The sequence below is a fragment of the Colobus angolensis genome, unplaced genomic scaffold (assembly GCF_000951035.1).
Source record: "Colobus angolensis palliatus isolate OR3802 unplaced genomic scaffold, Cang.pa_1.0 Scaffold16, whole genome shotgun sequence".
Classification (NCBI taxonomy): Eukaryota; Metazoa; Chordata; class Mammalia; order Primates; family Cercopithecidae; genus Colobus; species Colobus angolensis.
The window spans coordinates 15,456,568-15,469,767 of NW_012114710.1; the positions used below are offsets into that span (position 1 = coordinate 15,456,568).

At 40.2% G+C, this 13,200-nt stretch overlaps 1 protein-coding gene across 1 annotated transcript in view; it reads right to left on the reverse strand.

The window, feature by feature from the left end:
• CHMP4C (charged multivesicular body protein 4C) overlaps positions 1-3,951 on the reverse strand; it is a 30,973-nt gene extending 27,022 nt beyond the window's left edge. Inside the window, exon 1 of the mRNA XM_011937126.1 lies at positions 3,575-3,951. Coding sequence (XP_011792516.1) covers positions 3,575-3,764 — 190 coding nt within the window. The 5' untranslated portion in view covers positions 3,765-3,951. The remainder of the gene's footprint in view (positions 1-3,574) is intronic.
• Positions 3,952-13,200: the final 9,249 nt, after the last annotated feature.

The following is a 13,200-nucleotide window of genomic DNA, read 5'->3' on the forward strand; positions in this document are numbered from 1 at the left end:
AAAAAAAAAAAAAAAATTAAATAGCTGGGTGTGGTAGTGCATGCCTGTGGTGCTAGCTACTCAGAAAGCTGAAGTGGAAGGATCAATTGGGTCCCGGAGGTCAAGGCTGCAGTGAGCCCTGATCACACCACTGCAGCCCACCCTAAGTGACAAAGCGAGACTCTGTCTCAAAAAAAATTCACCAGTGAGATCCCATTTCTAACATTTATCTATTTATTTATTATTTATTTATTTATTTACTGAGACGTAGTCTGACTCTGTCGCCTAGGCTGGAGTGCAATGGCGCCATCTCTGCTCACTGCAACCTCCACCTCCCAGGTTCAAGCAATTCTTTTGCCTCAGACTCTCAAGTAGCTGGGCTTACAAACATGTGCAACCACATCCAGCTAATTTTGTACTTTTAGTAGAGATGGGGTTTCACCATGTTGGCCAATCTGGTCTCAAACTCCTGACCTCAAGTAATCTGCCCACCTCAGCCCCCCAGAGTGCTCAGATTACAGGAATGAGCCACCATGCCCCGCCCCATTTCTAACATTTATTATGCTAATTGAAAGTTTTTCATTTTACCAGTCAAGCTCATTTTGACACTTAGAATGCTGTCAAAGCTTCTGTTGTTGTAGAGAAATTGATCTTTGAAGAATCTGAAGTGGCTAGGAGTGTGGCCTTTTCTGATATAATGCTAGCTGGCCATTCAGAGAATATATTAGCTGACCAGCTATCTCTAATAATAAAACTTCAATTGCACATAAATTATGTCACCCTGATTATCATATAAATTACAGCCATTCTAACAACAGCATTGTGTCACACAGGGACCATTTAGTACTAAGTATATCCAGCTTTATTTTACTATTTTATATCACTTGGTGGCTAATAGAAGACAGTAACTGTGTATGCAAAGTTATGAAGTATATGAAGTTATCCGGTTTATTTGGAAGGTGCTGATACTGAGCATGTCACCAATGCATAGGCCTAAGATTGAATTCCTTCCATAGCTTAGATTACAGAGGACCTCATGCTAACCAGCCTCTCCTTACTCCTAGAGTCACTCTAGAAGCTCTGGAAGTTTCCAGACACTAACACCAGTGAAGCTTTCGAGGACAAAGTTAATGACTTTTCTATTAAAAATTAGGGCTGGGCGCAGTGGCTCACACCTGTAATCCCAGCACTTTGGGAGACGGAGGCAGGAGAATCACTTGAGGTCCAGAGTTTGAGACCAGCTTGGCCAATATGGTGAAACCCCGTCCCTATTAAAAATACAAAAATTAGCTGGGCGTGGTGGTGCACGCCTGTAATCCCAGCTCCTCGGGAAGCTGAGGCAGGAGAATCACTTGAACCTAGGAGGTAGAAGCTGCAGTGACTTGAGATCACGCCACTGTACTCCAGCCTGGGCGACACAGTAAGATCCTGTCTCAAAACAAAAACAAAAACAAAAACAAAAACAAAAACAAAAAAAACAAGTTATTTGCTCTTCATACTTGCATCTATAACTTTCTTGATTTAAGGAAGTTAGATTGGTAGTCTTAATTAGCACTGTCTTTAAATTTTTTGTCTTTACTCATAAAGTCAAATTGAAATTCATTTTTTGTGCATTGCCAATTGAAGGGTACTTCTGAAAAAAATCAGTAAAACCCACATTATTTTGCACTCTGTCTTTGAAAGCAAATTTACATTTTTACCAATTCCTAAAAGGAAATGGTCAATTTTCCAGATTTTTAAAATGAACGTCGGCCGGGCGCTGTAGCTCACGCTTGTAATCCTAGCCCTTTGGGAGGCCAAGGCAGGTGGATCACCTGAGGTCGGGAGTTCGAGATCCATCTCACCAACATGGAGAAAACCCATCTCTACTAAACATATAAAATTAGCTGGGTGTGGTGGCACATGCCTGTAATCCCAGCTACTGGGAAGGATAAGGCGGGTGAATCGCTTGAACCTGGGAGGCAGAGGTTGCGGTGAGCCGAGATCGCGCCATTGCACTCCAGCCCGGGGAACAAGAGTTAAACCCTGTCTCAAAACAACCACCACCACCAATATTTGCTGAGCAACCATGGTAGACAAAGCTATACACAGATCCAAATAGATGGCAAAGGGAAGAAAACCCTTGACAGACACTAAACAAATGTCAGAATGTGTATCAAACTGAAGAGGAAGGGCCAAGTTACAAAATGACCAACAACATTTTTAGCAAGCCATAATGACATGGTCTTTCTTTAGAAATTGCCATTGAATAACTTCCCAGAATATTTTCAGACACAAAGTAAAAGTAGAAATCAGTACTTACCTCTAAAACAGGCTATAATATGGGCAAAAGTTATACGCAATAAAACAGCCTTTTTATTGTTGGTAGTAAGTGGGCATAAATGCAGCTGTCACACTTTTACAGGAAGAGGCAGAGTTCTCAAGGTCAGCTCCTTGAGACATCCTTCCTTTCCTGCATTAAACAGTGGCAGCATCCTGTAGCCAAATTCTTGAGCCAAAATCTTCCCAAGGCTTCATTATGACTAAAGAAGCCCAACTTGAGGATGCAAATATTTGGGTTTGGTGGTAAGCAGAGTCCTATATGGTGGTAAGCAGGGTCCTATAAGCAATATAGGACCCACTTCCTTTTCTGGGTCTGCCATTAACCTGTGTTACAAGAGCAAATCACTTCAACTTCTCACTGAGTTTTTATTTGTGCCACAGGTGCTGTTTAGTAGCATTCCTATAGAAGGAGGTGTATACTGAAGCAATCAGTTAACTCTGGCAAAGAACAGGTGTTCAAGGTGCAACAGGAACACCAAGAATTATTATTAACTCAAAGTCCCTTGTGTGTGCCAAAAGTCAGTGATAGGAAATTTAATATTTAATTCCTCTTTTTTTTTTTTTTAAGGCTTCAACTGCCGAACATCCAGCTAAAGCTTTCCACAGCTGAGGAGCAAGGTAAACCACAATGCACTAGAATATGCTTTGCTGAAGATTCACCTGCAAGTTAAAATGTGTAATTTAATATACAAACATACAGCAGAAAACTTGATAGTCAGTGTTGGAGTCAGCAAGGCTGGCCTAGAAAAAGCTGAACCAGGAGCAAAATTTACAGGGGTGCAAAAACACTCAGTAATCAAGACAGATAATATTTTAATGCAATATTTTTAAAATTCAAAATTAATATTAAAAAATCTACGATGAACAAATCATCACATTATAAAAAAATAATTTTAAATAAAGAAGTGCTGGATATAACCATATAAGACCTAGAGGCAAATAAAAAAAAATACCAATCCTATCTTTATTTAAAATTTTGATATCTTCTTCATCATTTCTTTCTTGGCATTGGTTCTGAGTCTTTTAGGTATTGCATTAAAGTATTGCTCATCTTGATTACTGAGATTTTTAGCGGCCGCTTACATTTTGCGATAAGTGCCAGCCTCTAGCTCAGCTCACCCTTGTCAGGGCCCTAAAAGTCAGTACTAGTTCCTAGAAAAGACTGCAAGAGCAAACCTGGCCACCTGGGGACCTCAGTGGTGTGGGCCGATTGTCCCCAAGGGAAGGGCTAAAGGCAGATGGGCTCCTGCCTGTGGGCCAGATCCCAGCCTACCTCGCTTATTCTGCGTGCCGTGCTTCTTGGCCAGGGCGATTTCTCTTTGGATTCGATTTTCCAGGTACTCTTGTTTCTTGCCCAGCATCTCCTCAGTCTCCCGAAGTCGGGCCAGGGCCTCCTGGGGACTGGGTGCGGCTCGGCTCTTAGAAGAGCCGCCCCCTTTAAAGAACTTGCCCAACTTGCTCATTGCTGTGGAGTTGGGAGGGAGAGCGATCCCGGGGACTTGTCGGGAGCCCCCCGGGGCCGTGCCGAGGGGACGGGTGAGCAAAGCAGTCCTCTCGGGGACCCAGGCCGGAAAGGCGGCGCTCCTGGGAATCAACAAGTCGTCCTGGACAGGTGACACACACTCCAGGGCATTTCCTGGCTGCCAACTCGGCCCCGCCCCGCGGCACAGCGGCTGGGCGGGGAGGGCACCGCTGGGACGTCGGCTGGCCGGCGCCACCCAGCCCTCTGGGAGTTGAGGGAGAGCAGAGAAAAGTTGAAAAGACAGACAAAGACCGTGGGAAACTGGCTTAAACCACACTAGGGACTCTCCTAGGAACGAAGAATTAGTTTGTGAACGGCTCAAAGAAAAGCAAACCGATGTCCAGGGGTCTTGTGCAGAACCTGAAAGAGTAAGTGCGCAAGGCTGGATATGCAAAATGGTTTATTCCATGCGTGTCTTTTGTGTGTGCGTGAGCATAGTGTTCCTGTATTCAGGCCTCTGTTCTTGTGAATAAGAATATTCAGATCTTTTCCTCTAAGTGTATGTCATGTAGGTATGAGTGTGTGGACACAAAGGCTTCCAGGATATTTGAATGCCACTAGGATGCAGGTGTGTGGGCAACCTAGGAGCAGTTACTCCTACTGGGCTTGTTTCTGCATTTGGTAGTCTGGGCAGATTGATGTGTGCCTGGCTGCTAGTTGGCACAAAGTAGATTCTAGATCATCCTTACAGGACTTGAAGTGGGTTAAAGATGGTGGCCATCTCTTTTCCTAATGTCAGGACTTCTGGAGTGTGTTGGTCGTTGGATTCAATTCTATAACTAGGAATCTGAAGTTTTCTGAATGATCGTCGAGGTATCAAAAACCTTAAATGGGGCTGCCTTTGTGTTCGGCTCTGTGTCAAATGCCATTACGTAGAAACCTAAGGAACAAAAAGTAGAGAATATCCTGGAGAAGAGAAATATTCTTTTGTTCATGCTCGCTATCTCAGTCCCATCTATGAGGTCTGCTGGCAAAGAATTTGGTAAGATGAAAGGACAGCCATATGTAATGCTTATAGATGATGCAATACAACTGCAAACCTGTGCCAAGCACACTACAAAGAAGTGGAATTGTCTGTTTTAGTTTTCAAGGATTGCCATGTGCTCTGCATAATACAGCCCTATTTGAGCAGTATTACCCAACATCATCAGAACCTACTTGTAATTGTTAGCCGGTCACTATTTAAGGAAAAAAAAACACCCATTCCTCTGACAAATTCACCTTGATACACAAGATCGATAACCCAGTTTTGTCTGCAAGCATACAAATACAAAGCCGCAAGTTAATCTATTTATCCAACATTGGCATAGATAGCATAAAATTTTGCCAAAGAAATTGAACACTTTCATAGGAGGCTTACGGTATACATCTTCTAACACACAAACATGTGAACTCATCATTTCACAGTAACTGCAGTCAGCCACCTCCTATCATTTCCTGGCTGGCCATGTAAAGCATGTATGGTCTATAACACACATTTTGCTCTAATTTCATGTGTATTATAAGTTGTAATAAGTATTATTTTTCTTTATTATCTAAATATTTCATGAATATGTCTTGGAGTGTATTTTCTTGATTAGAATTTTAAGGCCCTTGAGCATTGAGAAGTAGCACATATTCTGCTATGGTTCCCATTGCTAGTCAGTTTAAGCAGCCTTTATTGAGTGTAAGGTACGGGGAATGCAAGTATAGTCTGCCCTCTAAGAGCTTACTTTCCAGTGACAGTAATAACAGCTGCCATCTTTTGAAAACTGACTATGTGTCAGGCTTGTCAATATACATATGCTTATCACTAATCCTTACATAAACCCTGCAAAGTAGGTATTGCTATTTCTGTTTGACAGATGAAGAACCCAAGGCTCAGTTGATAACCAAATTTAACAGGCAGCAAAAGTGAAAGAGATCTTTCTGTTTGAAAACGCATGGTCTTTTCACTACATGATGTTATTTCCCTCTGTGCAACTTGGACTAGAGGAAAAACTCATTAAGTATTTGTTTAATTAAATAGCATGGGGTGAAGAGGTAATTATTAGGCATTATCTTTAAGGGATCCTCCAAGCATTATTGAATTCATGGAGGAGTACATTGAAATAAGAACTTATCCAGAATACTAAGGCATTCTTTTGGGGTTCATTAATTACTTTTTTTGTTGTGAGAGCATTGGACAGTAGAACAGAGAGACAAAGTCATAACTGAGGAGTTGCTTAATCCACACATCCATGGTTTCATTCAACTGATGCTTATTGAGTGTCTGTATGATCCAGGCATTGTGCTAGTGTTGGGGATACAGGTAAGAGTAAGAAACATTGTCTGTCCCAACAGAGCTTACAGCTTAGGGGAGAACCCAGAAATTAAGCAAATTATCTCACAAATAATAAACTTTATAAGTTGGAGTTCTAATAAACTATATAGAAAAGTATAGGACCTATAAGAATAAACAATAGAGGAACTCAATCTTGTCTTAGGGTCATAGAAGAGTGGCCTGAAAAAGTGACATTTAAGCTAGAATTTGAATGATGAATAGAAGTTACCTGGTTTTAGAGAAGGGAAGTTTTTATTCCATTATAAGGAATTCCTTATTCATTTATCAATTTATTCATTCATTTATGCATCACTTTTAGATGTAGAGATTCAGCAGTGAATAAAAAGATGAAAATACATTCATTTTTGGAGCCTACTTTCTAGCTAAGGGAAGATGGAGAATTAAGAAAGCAATGTACTATGTGTACTATATTTTTAATAAAGCAAAGAATGTTGGAGAATTAAAACTTTTAAACAATATGTGCAAAAATCTTGAATCTGAAGTACTAGGGGTTAAGAAAAAGTCAGTGTCACTGGGGCTTAGAGACAGAAGAGGAGAGTAGGAGAGTGTGGTGAGGTTGCCTACAAAGGTAGACAGAGTCCAGATCACATAAGGTCCACATGATGTGCTAAGGATCCTGTATTTTATTCAAAAAGCGAATGAAAATCAATCAGACATTAAAACAAAGAAGCTAGTCATTAATTTGTAATTCAATAGGAAAAAATAATCCATTTAACCAATTTAGTGTGTAGCTCTTTCAGAAACACATGTGGTGTGCAAAGCAAGATACATTTAAATTAAAAATCATTTCCTTCCATTAATACATAAGCTCAAAGAGGAAAAGATAATACTTGCAAGCAAGTAAACCAACCAAATATATATTAGTGTTTAATCCAGCAGTGGGATGTAGAAAATAAATTTTTAAATCAGTGATTTAGAGGCCAAAAATAACACATTAATCTTCATTCAATACTCATCCTACAAATGTGGTTTCATAAAGAGTTCTTAGCATCTAGTGTATTTTTCATTTTCTAATCTCAATTGATCTCAGCTAATAAGGAGGCTGTTGTTCAAAAGAATGATCTTGTTCAGGATGATTTACCATGGTTAAGAGGGCAAAGGAAATTGGAAATTTATAGATCTGTTAAAAAGGCCTAGCTGTCAGGCTAATTGATACATTTTGGCCACCCCCTGAAATTACGTCCATTTTTAGAATGCCAAATGAACTCTCTAAAGCAACAGAAGAAAGATTGCCTTTAAACATACTGCAGAATCATCATCAAATAGTTATTTATTAAGCAGCTCAACAAGCATGTACACATTCTTTTTATCAGCAGTTCTGTTTCTTAGAACCAAATATCCATTGTATATAATACTCAGTCACATTTAAGTACACAAGTCGCTATGATTTAAAAAATTATAATTTTGCAAAATTAAAAGTTTGATTATCATAATTCATAATGAAGGTAGATGCTGCCTATGACTGGGTTTTGCCTGCATAGCTCTTTATTCATGTGTTTCATACCTTTGTTCCTCCTTGATCAGAAAGAAGTTAAAGATCCTAAGGTTCAGCTGGGCACAGTAGCTCACACCTGTAATCCCAGCACTTTGGGAGGGAGGCCAAGGCAGGCGTATCACCTGAGGTCACGAATTCGAGACCAGCCTGGCCAACATGATGAAGCCCCGTCTCTACTAAAAATACAAAAATTAGCCGGGCATGGTGGCAGGCACCTGTAATCCCAGCTACTCGGGAAGCTGAGGCAGAGAAATGGTTGTACCTGGGAGGCGGAGGTTGCAGTGAACCAAGATCATGCCACTGTACTCCTGCCTGGGTGACAGAGCAAGACTCCATCTCAAAAAAAAAAAAAAAAAAAAAACCTAAACTTCATTAGACTTAAATGTAAACCATTTAATGGATATAAAGTGAAATATAGCCCCCACCTCAATGTTACTCTTACTACATTACCTACTTAAAATTGATTTCTACGCTTTCCTTTGCCTCTAGAATTTCACTATACCTGAGTACAATCACATGAGATTTGTACCTAATCAAGAAATACACCTAATCTCTCCAATCCTGCTCCTCTACCTCTTAGTTAATAACTCCAGGCTTCCCTTTTCTCAGGCCAAAAACCTTGGAATCAACCTTGACCCACATCCCATCCATCAACAGATCCCATAAGTTCTAACTACGATGGAAACCTGCCCACTGGCCACCACCAATATAACCAGCACCATGCTTGAAACCACTGTCATCTCTCACCCAGATTATCCCACTAGACTTCTGACTCTCCTACAAATACCTTGACCCTATTACAGTCTCCCTACATAGCAAACAGATGGAGACAGAGACGAAAACCTCCAGTGACTTCCCACCTCACTCCAATTATAAGCGAAGGTCTTCACAAATGTCTTCAAGCCCCTACATGAAGTAATACTGATCCCTAAGTTTACTTCACCTGTGTCTCTCTATCCATACATCCCCATCTACTCTGCTCCAGCCATGCCGGTGTCCTCACTTTGGCTGGAGTACACCAAGCATACTGTCATTGCACAGGCTGCTCCTCTGCCTAGAAACCTGCCACCAGACACCTATTTCATTCCCTTCTTCACCTTCTTTAGATCTTTATCACATTTTTGTCCCACCATATCAGAAACTTCAACCCTATTGTCTCACTTCTGTACCCCAAAAGAACTCTAATCCTCTTTCTCAGCTTTATTTTTCTCCATAGTACTTACCACTATCTATCTTACACTGTTTTGCATTTTTAAATTTTTATTTTCCATTGCTTCCCCACCACCCCCAGAATCCTGGCCCTGAGAGCAGGAATTTTTATTTGTTTTATTTTCACCAGTATTTTCCCAATTCCTACAACAGAGCCTGGCACATTGTAGACACTCTATCAATATTTGTTGAATAAATGAATGCATAAAGAAATACAACATAAGTGATAAAATATCCAAATGACGGTACAGCATATGAAAATATTTGGAAACACGTTTCCTAGATCCAAGAATCTGTGTTATCATTCTGATAATACAAAAAATAATCAAAGCATCAAATCTCAGAACCAGTATGCAAAGACTCTCACAAAATGTCTGGCCCATCTTAATTTGGGCAAAAAACAAAAAACTTTGGACAGATATTGCACCTAGCATTAGAGAAGGAGGCAATCACTTCCTCTTACAAGAAATATACTCTCTAGGCTGGGCGAGATGGCTCACACCTGTAATCCCAGCACTTTGGGACGCCAAGGCAGGTGGATCACCTGAGGTCAGGAGTTTGAGAGCAGCTTGGCCAACATGGAGAAACCCCGTCTCTACCAAAAACACACAAAAAAATTAGCCGGGCGTGGTGGCACAAGCCTGTAGTCCCAGTTACTCGAGAGGCTGAGGCAGGAGAAAGGAGGCTGAGGCAAGAGAATCACCTGAACCCGGGAGGCAGAGGTTGCAGTGAGGCAAGATCACGCCACTGCACTCCATCCTGGACAATAGAGTAAGACTCAGTCTCGGAAAAAAAAAAAAAGAAGAAGAAGAAGAGGAAGGAAATATACCCTCGAGAAATTAGTTCATATTTTTAAATATTTGATTCTTTTCATTGGTGAGAATTTTAAGAGTAAAGTTAATAGTAGGTGTTGTTGCAACATCAGAATTTTTTTTCTATAGTTAGATTAATTATTTTGAATATCCCATTAGTGTCAAAATGCAATTTGAGCCATCATTTCAAAATAATCTTATGTATGCTTATCAGGACTACTAAATTTATCTCTCTAAAGAATAATTACCTGAGAAAATGTTACAAAGTTACCTGCTAAGGCAAACTATTGCTTAAAAAAACCATGCTTTTCAAAACTCACACACATAACTGCCGCCATGATAATAGTAGGGATTGTAGTTTTGATGATAGGTTTTCCTTTGCTTGATACCCTTATTCATCTCTACTGCTTCAGCCGTAAACATTATAAACTCTCAGTTTTACATAATAGTTTTTAGTTCCTTCGCCATCCTGCTGCCCTCCTTTAAATATATGCCCCAATTTGCCTCTTTCACATTTGAAGTATGGTTCTCAGAACCAAGCAAAATATTCCCAGTAGTTTTGAGTGGCCAACCACAGTGAACAAACTACCACGTTCATGTTCTTTGTTCTGAGTTTTACATTTTTATTAACACTGATTGAAAGTATAACCATATGGGAGGCAGTGTATATCAGTGTTGACTTGTTCATTCATTGATTCAGTGGACAGATATTTTTTGAGGTTTTACCATGTGCCAAGCATTGAGCAATGAGATAGAGATACAATAAATAAGACACAGTCTTTGTTCTCAGGTGACAAAGAGGAGACAGATATTAATCAATAATCATGCAAAAATAAACTCAGAAATTGTGATAAATGTTATGGAAATACTATGAGAAATTTGAGAATATATATTGTGGTAGTTAAAACAATGGCCCTCAAAGTCATATACATTATAATCCATGAACCTGTGACTCTGTCACCTTACATGGCAAAAAGGACTCTGTAGGTGTGATTAAGTTAAGGCTCATCAAATGAGATTATCCTGAAATATCTAGGTGGGTCCAATGTGATCACGAGAGTCCTTAAGAGAGGAAGGCAGAAGGGTTAGAGACAGACATGGCAAAAGGAAAAAATGGGAAGGTTTGGTGAGGAAGAGGAAGAGATTTGAGGATGCCTCTTTCTGGTTTTGAAGACTGGGGAAGGAGTCATGAGTCAAAGAATTTGGGCAACCTTTAGAAGCTGGAAAAGACAAGGAATTGGATCCTTCCCAGAGCCTTCAGAAGGGATGCAGCCCTGTCAATACGCTGATTTTAGGACTTCTGACCTCCAGAATTTTAAGATAATATTTGTGGGTTTTGTTTTATTTTGTTTTGTTTGTTTTTTGTTTTGAGTCTTGCTCTTTAGCCCAGGCTGGAGTGCAACATCATGATCTTGGCTCACTGCAACCTCCACCTCCCGGGTTCAAGTGATTCTCCCACCTCAGCCTCCTGAGTAGCTGAGATTACAGGCACTTGCCATCATGCCCAGCTAATACTTTTGTATTTTAGTAGAGACAGGGTTTCACCATATTGACCAGGCTGCTCTTGAACTCCTGACATCAGGTGATAAGCCCACCTTGGCCTCCCAAAGTGCTGGGATTAAAGGCATGAGCCACCGCACCTGGCCTAAATTTGTATTGTTTTAAGCCACTAGGTTGATGCTAATTTGTTAAAGCAACAATACGAAATCAGTACATAGAACAAAAGACCTGATCCAACTTGGGGCGGGTCCTAGATGTCTCTTTTGAGAGCTGAAAGATGAGGAGAAGATAACCAGGCAAATGTGGGGAAAGAAGAAAGCATTCCAGACTCTGAGACTGGTCCCTGAGGTTGGGCAGGAGGACAACTAGTAAGTCCAAATAAGTAAGAGGTCAGTGGAGACACGAAAAGAGAGAGTAGTTTTATATGTGGGAGAGAGGGAAGCAGGAGCTGAGTCATTTTTATAAGCTATTCTATAGAATGGGGATAATAGTATCTAAAAGTGTTGTTGTGAAGATTAAATAAAATAATCCTTTTAAGTGCCTGGTACATAGTAAGTAATAATAAGAATTGCAGCTGTTATTATTAAAGTTTGAATTTAGACTCTTCAAAATTTGATTTTGAACATGATGTGCAAGATAGACTGATATCCAGAAAGGAAAAATGATTCTGTCATGTGAACTATGGAATATCTCACTTTTTATTTGTTTTATTCATTGCTTGTATATTAGTCAGATATTGCCATGATGATGCTGTGTAACAAAACACCCCAAAACCTCAGGACATACAACAAAATGATTTATACTCATGGTCACAGACCTGCAGGTCTAATGAGATCTCACTGGGCTGGAAAAAGACTTGGCTTGGTAGCTCTTCTTCAGTTTATGGATTGACTGAACTTGCTTCCAGTTTGTGGGCTGGGTTCAGGTATATTCCACATGTGTTCATTCTAGGGCCCAGATTGAAGGGCAGTAGCTACTTGCCCCATGTTCCTCTCATGGATGGAGCACTAGAGCACAAGGGCCAAGCCAAACCTAATGTAAGGCCTCTACCTGGGTCAAATCAGCCAATGTTCTGTAGGCCAAGGCAAGTTACATGGCCAAGTTCAAAATTAAGCAGGTGGTAAAGTACACCCTGACCTCAGTGGGATGGAAAGAGAGATATTTTCTGACCCATAATTCAAAGCCACACTTGCTAGTTTATAACACTTTGTAAATTTCATATTAAAGGATAATAACCTTGATTAACAACTATGTTCTATGTTATCCACATTTATTAATATTATATTTAGCAGAAATTTTTCATATGACATTTAAAATCTATACATAATAATATAACTTATGGTAAACAATCACTATAATATGGAATTTTAATATAAACATCACTGCCTTCTTTTCAAATGTATGACAACACATTAGGCATTTTCCCCTCTTAATTTTAATTTTTAAATGTTATTCTTCAGTAATCATAACTTTTTTTTAAAGGGTAGTCACTGAGGATAACTATAGAGACTAAGTTCTTTTTTTTGTTTTTTGAGATGGAGTTTCTCTCTTGTTGCCCAGGATGGATTGCAATGGCTTGACCTCGGCTCATTGCAACCTATTCTTCTCAGGTTCAAGCGATTCTCCTGCCTCAGCCTCCTGAGTAGCTGGGAATTCAGGCCCATGGCACCACGCCCTGGCTAATTTTTGTATTTTTAGTAGAAACAGTGTTTCTCCATGTGGGTCAGGCTGATATTGAACTCCCGACCTCAGGTGATCCGCCCTCCTCAGCCTCCCAGTGTGCTCGGATTACAGGCATAAGCCACCGCACCTGGCCTAAGAGACATTTCTGAGGGAGAACTGCTAGTGTTTAATGGCTACTTCCACGAGAAGTAAGAAAGGAGAGGTGGAGAATAAATCCAAGATTGACCGGTTGAATGAAACAAGTATGTGGTAGGCTGCCTTTGTTAGAAAGGGGATGATATGGTAGGAAAGTATCCCATTTTGGACTTAAGACACCATGACAAATGATGACACATAGATCTATCAGACAGTTGGA